General features: G+C 36.8%; 1 protein-coding gene across 1 annotated transcript; it reads left to right on the forward strand.

Annotated features, from left to right (window-relative positions):
- Positions 1-211: 211 nt before the first annotated feature.
- Positions 212-2,889, forward strand: LOC113317443. Its single transcript, XM_026565561.1, has 2 exons — positions 212-1,742; positions 2,660-2,889. The coding sequence occupies exon 1, from the start codon at positions 254-256 to the stop codon at positions 995-997; it is 744 nt and encodes a 247-aa protein (XP_026421346.1). The 5' UTR covers positions 212-253; the 3' UTR covers positions 998-1,742; positions 2,660-2,889.
- The last annotated feature ends 7,323 nt before the right edge of the window (positions 2,890-10,212 follow it).

Raw genomic sequence — 10,212 nt, forward strand, 5'->3', positions numbered from 1 at the left:
AAACAAAGCCACTCACATTCCTACATTCCTAATGACTAGTTATGCAAAATTTAAAAAGGTTATCAAGCCCTAAGAACCTAGATTGCTTTTGGTTATGTAAAGAAATTAGGACTCGTTCAGGGAAATCACTTATTAGAGTCGTTTAGTTTCTCATGAAATCATGATACCGTCAGCTAAAAAAGAGAAACTTCGATGACGTGGCAAGGAAATTTTGGGGCGATTTTTTAGGGAAAAATTTCCTCAATCTTTCAGCATGATTGGAGGCGGAAAATCTCCTTCAATCCCTCCTGTAACCACAGATCATACAGTTACCTCTTCTAAATCAACTTCTGGTGTTAATTTCGCTCTTGGGTCGGAAGATTTTCCAAGATTGAAATCCTCTTCACTTCCGATTGAAAATGGTGGGTTTTCAATTTCTGAAACCTTTAGATCTGAAAACAATCGGTCTTATGTCCTCAAGGCTCCGGCGAGTGTATCTCCATCAACAGAACTTGCTTTTCATGAACCAAAGAATCCAGATGGAGAAACTATTCCCTTTTTCTCATCAGGTGAGCTTCAACCCCATTTTGTTGGGTATTTTGTTGGTAAGAATCCTCCCTTCCTAGTTGTGAAAGAAAATCTTAATAATCAATGGAATACAAAGGGAGAAGTCTCCATGACTATCCATGGAAAACAAGCTTTCTTATTTAAATTTTCTCATGAAGATGATAGAAAGATGGTTCTTGAGCTAGGTTCAGTCCACATTGGAAGCAAACTTTTTCTAATTCGCCCATGGACCCCTTTCATTGAGCAACAATTAGGATGCATCAAGTCTGTTCTGGTTCGGATGATACTTAGAGATATTCCTCTTCACCTTTGGAATGCTACTGGGTTTTCTAAGATTGCAAGTTATGTGGGGATACTAATAATGAGAAATTCTCCTACTGCAATAAAGACTAGAATGGCTTATGCAGAATTTGTGTTGAGATTGATACAAGGTGCTCATTTCCTGAAGTGATTCCATTCCAGATTGATAATGAAAAATTTAAGGTAAGGGCTGAATATCCATGGAAGCCTACCTACTGCTCTCACTGTAAGAGTTTTGGTCATTCATTAGCTAAATGCAGCTCCAACCATGTACCAAAAGTTAAGGCTAAATGGGTGCCTAATGTTTGTGTTCCAGTCGATGGAGTTATTGACAATACCAATCAAAAGGGTATCCTTTTAAACTCAATTGGTACAGAGATTTCTAAAGAAAATGCGCAGGTGGAGAACCAAGCTTCAAAAGACAGCGCTTCAGATAATATTGTGAGAGAAGAAGTTGAAGTTCTAGAAGGGGTCACTCAACCAGTTAAAGAGGATTGGGCAGCTTAAACTAGAAAAAAAAGCATTCTAGGAGAATATAAGAATCTCCCGTGATTGAGAATGTTGAACATTCAAGAGGAGCAAGCTCCACTTCCTCTGATCCATCCATTCCACCTGGTTTCGAAACTTATAATAGATTCCATGGGTTTCATGAGGAGGCGGAGGAGGTTGCTACTTCGGAGTTAGTCGTGGAAGACTTGGATTTTTGCATCAAGAAACCATCCTCCTCCCAACCAATCTTGGTATCGAGTAAAGAAGAAAGTTTAAATACTCAACTCAACATCTCAAATCAGGCTTCTTCTAGCTAAGCCAAGCTTACAATGCAACACAATGTCGAGCCTCAAGTCTAAAGCAACGAGACTCTTTCCAACCGGCTCGTTAAGTTCAAAAAAAAAAAGGTACCCCCAAATCTCTCGATGATTCAAATAATATATCAGCTATTAAGTTAATGGATGCAGGTTCTAGTTGGGGATTAAGTTTTCCTTCTTCAAGCATTTTTATGGGCGTTCAGTAACCTGGTTTTTTTATCCTTCATATTTTTCGTTTTTTTTTTCTTTTATATTTTCACACAATTTTTTTTCACACCTCGTCTTTTACTCCCTCTCTCTTTCTTTCTGAGAAATCTCAAAACCTAGAGATTTCTTTCGTCCCGAGAAATCTCAGGAATCAAAACCTTCATTCCAAATCAAAACCCAGAGATCTCTTTAATTGAAAATGTAGAAAACAAAATCAATCCCAGAAATATCTATCTAAAACCTATAATCAATTTTGTTCTTGAAATCGAAAATCGATGCATCTGATAGTTGATTGCTTTCTTGATTTTCAAGGAGTATAAAGCATTATCTACTACTTGTTTTGTTTGATTTTGATTTTGTTGGTTATACTTTGATTTATTGTATAACCTAACTCTGTGATTTGGAGTCTTACTGCATGTGTATGTTTTAATGTTTTTCTTTTGTATTATGTAATTTTAAAGTAAGGGCTGTATTCTGATTTCAATTTTGAAGTCGTTTTGGTTAGGAGTTTTACTTTGGGGTGTGTTTCTTATTTGGTTATTCTTTTTTGATTTTGATGTTGCATAAATTTTGGTGATTTTGTTGAAGTGATATAGATTTTGGCGATTTAGGTTATTTTCAGTTTAATGTATAGATTTTGGTGACTTCAGTTTAATGTTAAAAGTCCTTTGAAAGTGAATGATTTGCATACAGAGTTGGGTTTATGGATTTGAGGTGGATTTTGAGTCAATTATTGTTGTTTATTCATCTGTTGTTATTGTAGTTATGGATTGCTAAAGTATAATTGTGTTTTGGTGTAGGTTTTGTAGAGTAAAATTGCAGTTCTAAGGACTCGACGACTGGTTTGGAGTTCTATCCTTTGGGTGGAGACCCAAAAATACTTGCCGAATGTATGTAATTATCAGCAACTTCTTGAGCAGCTCATACTTTTGAATTAACATCTCAATTATTTATTAGATACCTAATTGCATTTTAATTATATCTCATGTATGCTCATGTGCTGAAACTTCACATGATATATATATGATTTTGAGCATTTCTTATCTTGATGCTTCTGAAACAAAATGTTTTAAATTTTCATTTGGAGTGACATATTGCGGCGGTTCAATTTTCTAGAAGCGAACAATAGTCTTTGCATCATATCATTTCCATTATCACAAGCATATACGAGGTCATTTTGTTCCAACGTATATATATTGATGCTTGAGCTTAAGTTGGTTTTGGAATGTACATGATTTTGTTGAATTCTTTAAATGTTCCCATCTGTTTGTTTTATTAAAATTTGGTGTTGGCTTTCTGTTGGAAAATCCCGGTTTGTTAAACTATATCTGAGACTATCATTTATGGTGAGAAGATTCTACACATTGGTTCAGTAGATGATTGTAGAAAGAGGTTAAGAGAGTAAGGACTTTAAGACCTTATCTGGGTCGTCTAAGATACAAATAGTATGTTTTTTAGGTGTGGGTCGTACAACCAAAAGTTTCTACGAAAAATAGGTGTTTTTATAATGTGTTGAGCAGTTGAAGTTTCTGCTTTGTTTGAGGTGACTCAAAGTATTACTCCCTCCGTTACTTTTTAATAGGCTGGTTTGATTTTTAGAGAAAAAATTAAGAAAATTAAGATAATCAATCATTGAAAGTGGTCCTCATGACACTTGTCAATAAAAAAAGTGAAGTGAAATGGTCCCCATAACACTTGTTAGTAAAAGAAATATAATGAAATGATCCACATGACACTTGTCATAAAAAAAAGTTAAGAGAAAAGTGGTCCCACAAAACCAAAGTAACATTTGACTTTTCCAATTAGGAAACCAACTTATATTTTTGAAACATTTATTTACAGAAACCAACCTGTTAAATTTACCTGGATGCCTTTTGTTTTAAGCATAACATTTTTAGCTCTTTTGATTGGTTTGAGATATGTGGTATACATTATACATATATTTGCATATTTTCCACTAATTTATCTCTCTTTTCTTAGACATGGTGAAAAAAAGGATTTTTTCCTTCTACACCTTCAGAAATACCTATTCAAAGTAAGCAGTTGAAGGAAATCATCTTTTCTTTACTCTCGGCATGCAAAGAACCAGATCTCGATTATGGTATTCATTTAATGAATCAGTTTCTGCTGATTAAAATCCTAACATACATCTACTGCAAACCATAATCAAGCAATTTCACTCGCAACCCATTTCTTCTCAGCAGTAACGGGTTTATTATCTTCAACAGATCCCATGCATTCAACTTCATACTCATACTTCTTCTTCAATCCTTTAACAGACCCAACCACTGCATCAGTTTACCATTGCATCAAATCCATCCTGAGCAGTAAATCTCTGCCTCCATCGATCTCTTCCTTCTCTGATCAATTCCATGTCTCGATTCGATCACCGACACCAGAAGCATCAACATCAAATCCTTTCTTCTCTGCTCAATATCACACAAATCGAACCCAAATTTACTTAAAACTAAAGCAATATCTCTCCACCGTTAGATGGTCTTAGCTTATTACACAAAAATGAAATATACCTTCATTTAGATATGGGTAACCGTAACTAAACGTGTATATTGAGTTGGCTCAATAATAGTTAATCGAAGTTAGCCATATGAACACTTTTGTCTTAACCACATTCAAGATAAGTTTGCTTATACATGATTAGATTCAAGGTTAAGCTAAGTTTGCTTTGTCAAATATATGTTTTAAGCAATTAGATATTGCTGATTTAATTGTGCAAAAACTTGAATGTAGTTGCAAGAAATCCTACACTACACCACTCATATGATTTCATGGATGACCAGCTCATTTTTAGGTTTTCACTCTTAATTTTATTGATTAATTTTTGAATGTTCTTACAAGAAAGATAAAGAAGTCAAGAATGATCTCTGCTCTGAACTTTCTCTCTCCTATTTACTTGTTTCTTACTCAAAAAAGATCTCTCCTTCTCTTTACAACTCGAATGACTATTTATAGGGAAATACATAGTGGATGACAGCTAATTTGTCCTTTATTTTCGGATATGGCTTGCGACATTCTCGCAACCTTACAAATGTTAATTTCGCAAGATCTCTAATTTTCGCAGGACCATCATATCTTTCTCATGATCCTAGCTGACGTCATTTGTTATATTATTCCTGAAATTGATTTGCGACGCTATTGTTCCGTGCTATTGATAATTTCGCTAAGACATTATTGTTGCGAGATTCTGATCCTACATCTTGCCTCTTCTCATATCTTCTCTGCAAAGTAGAGAATGATGTGAGAAATGCCGCAGCTGCTTATCTTTTCATATTCCACATTTATCACACGTATTCCTTCTTCCATTTATTTCTCGACACGTCTTTTGTAACCGTTGCCTTTTAACTGCTTATATCTTTCCGCATTAATCGTGTTTATTTTCTCGAGGAGAAATTCCCTCTATGTATATTCCTTCTCACTCTCTTTCTTCCTCTTTTTATTTTCTCTGCAATTTCATCGTTCTTCTGAAAATTCTTCATCATTCTTCTGCAAATTCCATTATTGCAACTTTTCTTCAACCTTCTTAAGTTCTTCTTCATCTTCATACTAGATCTTCACAGTTCGTAATTTTCCTCGAGACGATCTCCCTACTATTATTTTTCGTGGATCCATCAAGGTTAGTCTTCTTTTTTCTTCTTTATGAGTTTTGTTGAAATTGATATATTTGAAATTGATCTTGTTTGTCGCCTTGTTTGATGTTGTTTACGTTGTTTATGTGATTCCCATACTCTTGTTATTTCATAAAAAACGGCTCCAACACTAAATTTACAGTTCAGAACCCTAACATTCCCAAATCACAGCATAAGGTTGTTGCACATAAAAGAAAGTCTGCGAATGAGAAGGTAGTAAGGAACACTATCTTTTTCTAATAATAATATTGTTGACTCTGTTTCTTATCTGGATTGTAATTCGCAGGGTGATAAAGATCTTCATAAACCTCACAAGAAATCTCGCCACCTAAGAACTGTCCCAAATTTTGTTCCCTTCCACCTACTCATTTCTTCCAAATCTCCTGCGACATCTTCGTAAGATAAACCTTTTTCTCCAATTCGCGAAAATGCTGCCTCTGATTTCGTTTCTTCCATTGACCTTTCTATGATTGAAATTCCCCATGTGGATCCTTCTGCGAATGAAACCTCTTCTCTACCCATTGAGAATGTTTCTCAACCTTCTGTCCCTACCAGTTCTCTACCCATGTCTCTCACTCTGTCGAAAGAAAATGTGGAAGGGATAGATATTGCTTTCAAAGTTTTATCTGAAATTCAAGATGATGGCAAGAAGTCTTCTACTGATTCCACCAAGTCTAATGCTTGCGAAATTCTGAGCAAGCATTTGGGTTCTGGCAGAGCTGCTTCGCAAACAGCTTTAGAAAAAGAATGTAATGCTCTTCGTCTTGAAAACCAGAAGCTTCAGAATGTTTTGCTGGATCGTGACAATCTTCGCAAGAAGAATGATAAATTAAGAGGTGTGATTTCCTTGTCTATGTCTTTAATTTGCCTTTTCGATAGTTTTATCCTTCCCATGTTTAATTATTCTTTAAATCCCTCTTTCGCATGTTAAGCATTAAATCAGAAACGAATAATGGAGAGATATCAATTTGAATTTGTTGTTGAAGAAGCCCTTGTTGATAAAGAAATCTTGATGGATCAATATAACCAATTAGATAACCTCTATTCATATTCTCTTGATCAGATAAATAATCTTACCAATGAAAATACCCAATTAGTTCAAAGACAAGATCTATTAAGTAATGAAGTATCTCATCTTTCTTATTCTTTAACTAAAGCTAATTTAGGGATGACAACTTTATCAGATGAGAATAAAACCTTATCTCAAGAGAAGCGAACTTATTTAAACAAGATGGCGATATCTTCGTAACAATTTAATATTCTCCAAAAAGTATGTGCTGACCAAGAGCAATCTCTTCGCTCTTTGAGAAATGAACTTAAAGAAGTAACAGAATCATCTATCGCTGAAAGAGATACACTCATTCAAGGTAGAATAGCTTTAAGTGTGAAGGAAAATCAGCTTAAAGAGCAATATTCCAAATTAGAAGAATCTTATTCTTCTCTTGCGAAGAAAAATGCCTTTCTTGTTTCTAAAGAGAAAAATCTTCAGTCTCGACTTAAAGGTTTAGTTGGAGATAAATTTGATGACGCAATGGACCGCTGGCAGAATAGTTGTCTATCCTTGATTCAACACCTTATTTCGCAAAAGGAAGGTAGTCATAAAAGTTTGACTGCCTTAATTATCTTTTCTTTGTCATTTCTCTCTGAATTCCTTTAATAAAATTTTGTACCCTATTTTTCGTAGAGTCTGAGAAGAATCTTCATTCTTCTATTTATGATTTGGAGGCTAAATATGCTAAAATTCGCAAGGAAAATGCATTGCTCGTCTCTACCCTTACTGGTTCTCGCGACCGAGCAGAAAGAAGACTTGATTATCTTGCTTATTTTAAGGATATTCAAGATAGGAATCATCAAAGAGCACTTCTTCGCCAAGTTCATCTCCGGGCTGAAGTTCTTGTAAATGACATCTTACTGGAAAACTCTCTTCCTCCTAAATCAATTGATCCTCTAGAAGTAGATGATGATGAATTTCCTCGTCCTGCTGATAGTGATTATGATTACGAAAGCGGTGCAGAGGATAATTTTCTTGAAGATGAAGAAGAGGTTCCTTCTAAAGAAGTATCTACTGGTGTTAATCAGAATGAGAAAGAAATTTCTCCTGAAGAAGTAATTGCTGGCGATAATCAAGATGCTAGTGATGAGTGCCAAATAATGTATATATTTATCCCTTTTTGTTGGCATTTTAACTCATCTTTTGTGCAGTAATTCTACATTTTATCCCATATTCTGTATTTTCATTGTTTTCAAGAATAAATATTTTTATTAATTAATTTTGCATTTTTAGGTAATAAATAAAGTCTGGATGACTTGCGGAGCAAAAAGAGCAGAAAAGTAGTGAAAAGCCGGGAGAAATCATGCAAGGAAGCCGCGAAGAATGGTGCGCACAACCTCATTTTCTACACACAAAAACGCCTTCGTTCTCAACCATCAGATCAGTTCTCAGAAGCATCCGATGGTCGCTCCTTCATAGAGCATCAAAATCTGAAGTCTCTGCCAAGCACCACAGCGCTGAAATTCCAAGCCTTCAGATTAGATGGTAGTTGAATCCAACGGTTGCTCCCTTGTTGTTCATCAAAGTTTGATATCTCCGCCTTACACTACAGCACCTAACCTAATCTAGCACCGTTCGTTTCGTTGTATCCCTTCATCCGACGGTCGCTCCTCGCTTGCCTCCGCATCACCGTCCGATCTACCTACCAGCTCCACATCCCACGGCTAAGCTTCGCGAAACATCAAAATCTTTATCCCTGCCTCACACCTTAATACCCAAATACCTAATACCCTTCTTCCCAAAACAGTCGACCCTCACCTTCTCCCCCATCTCCCCATTCCTCTGCAGAACCAACTCCACTGCCACCACCACCTTCTCCACCTCTGTCACCACCATCTCTACCACCTAACCTCCACCAAATCACTACCAAACACCACATCATCACTCCCTACCTATCTAGACCCCTATTCCCTCCATCTCTCACGTTTCATCCATGAAACCCTAGGCGTGAGAGGTTGATGAAATAGGTGACCTAGAGATGAAATAGGAGCATGGGAAAGGCACCAGGAGAGTCAGAGGAAGAATGGGTCGAGTTTAATTTGATGTTATCACATCAAATTAGGTAAAATATCTAACCCTAATTTTGACTGATTTGGGGGAAAATTGTAGAACCCTAATTGAGTGTTGTGGACTATAAATTGAGGGTTGTGGGTGTGTTGTAAAGGTATGCTGGACTAGCCAGTGTCCAGAACTTAGTTCTATTAATTTCAGTTCAATTTTAGTTCACTTTTCAATTTCAGTTCATGTTCTGTTAAGATTTAATTTCAGTTGTTTTACTCTTAATATCATGTTTTGTTCCTTGTGATGTTTGTTCCTTCATTTCAGTTGTGATGTTTGTTCTGTTAAGGTTTAATTTCAGTTGTGATGTTTGTTCCTTGTGATGTCTGTTAAGGTTTAATTTCAGTTGTTTCATGTTCTTGTGATGTTTGTTCCTGTTGTCTTAATTCACTGTTAGTTTAGTGGAATGCTAGGCTAGAAGCCTTTGAAGCACTGAATTGATTGAGTAATGGAAGAAATCAGTGCTCATAGCAAGCTGATTATCTTGCCATTCCATTTTTGTATGCTTAGGATGCAATGTGTTGATTGAGCATTGGGAGAAATTAGTGCTCATAGCAAGCTAATTCTCTTCCCATTCTATTTGTATGCCTGTATTCTTCCCTTGGCCTTGCATTGTCACCATTTCAGTTTCCACATCCCTGCCCTTGGCCTTAGGCCTTGGTTCATTTATCTTGTTCACACTGTTTTCTTCATTGTCATCTTTCTTTGCTGTCTAGTATTTCCATTGTTGTTGTTTACTGCATTGCCTTTGCTTTATTGCCTTGTTTTCCCACTGTTTTCTTCCTTGCTTGTGCTACTGCTGCTGTTGCTTCCCTTGCTGTTGTTGCAGCTGCCTTTTCTTTCCCCTGCTACTCAGTGCTTGTGCAGCTGCTTTCTTTGCACTGCTGCTGCTGTTGCTGCTGTTTTCTCCAGCTTTGCTGCTGCAGTACTGCTGCTCCCCTTCCCCTGCTGCTGCTGCTGCAACTGAGCTTGGCTCACAGCAATCCCAAAATCCCAAGCTCAGTTCTAAGCCCACTGTCCATTGTTTGTACAAACTGAAGCCCATTTCATTAAGGCTCAAAGCCCATTTCATTAAGGCTCAAAGCCCAGTTCATTAAGGCCCACCCACAGTTTAGGTTAAGGCTAAAAGCCCAATTCAGTCAACTGTGAACTCAATCAAAGGCCAAAGCCCGTTTACACTTCAAATACCAACTGAGCCCAAGCTCAGTTCATTTTATTGTTAAAAACAAACCCATTAAGCCCAATTTACTCAAAGGGTATTCAAAGCCCAACAGCAATTTAGGAACCCAATTAGCTAGAAACTTCAAAAACACTCCCAATCTCTGTGGATCGACCCGTACTTGCACGAGCTACAACCGACGACCGTGCACTTGCGGTATTACTGTAGGCCCGCGTTTCACTTCGCTTCATTTTTAGACACTCTTTGAGGCCTGCCAAGTTTTTGGCGCCGTTGCCGGGGATTGGTGCTGTGTTTTTCTTGTGTTTTTTATTAGCTATTTTTGCATTTCACTGCATAGCATTTGCATCTGCATCTGTTTCACTTCATTTGCTGTTGGACCTGCTGTTCTGAACCTGTTTTCCTCTGCTGGGACGCCACCAA

This window comes from Papaver somniferum, chromosome 10 (assembly GCF_003573695.1).
Source record: "Papaver somniferum cultivar HN1 chromosome 10, ASM357369v1, whole genome shotgun sequence".
NCBI classification, from domain to species: domain Eukaryota; kingdom Viridiplantae; phylum Streptophyta; class Magnoliopsida; order Ranunculales; family Papaveraceae; genus Papaver; species Papaver somniferum.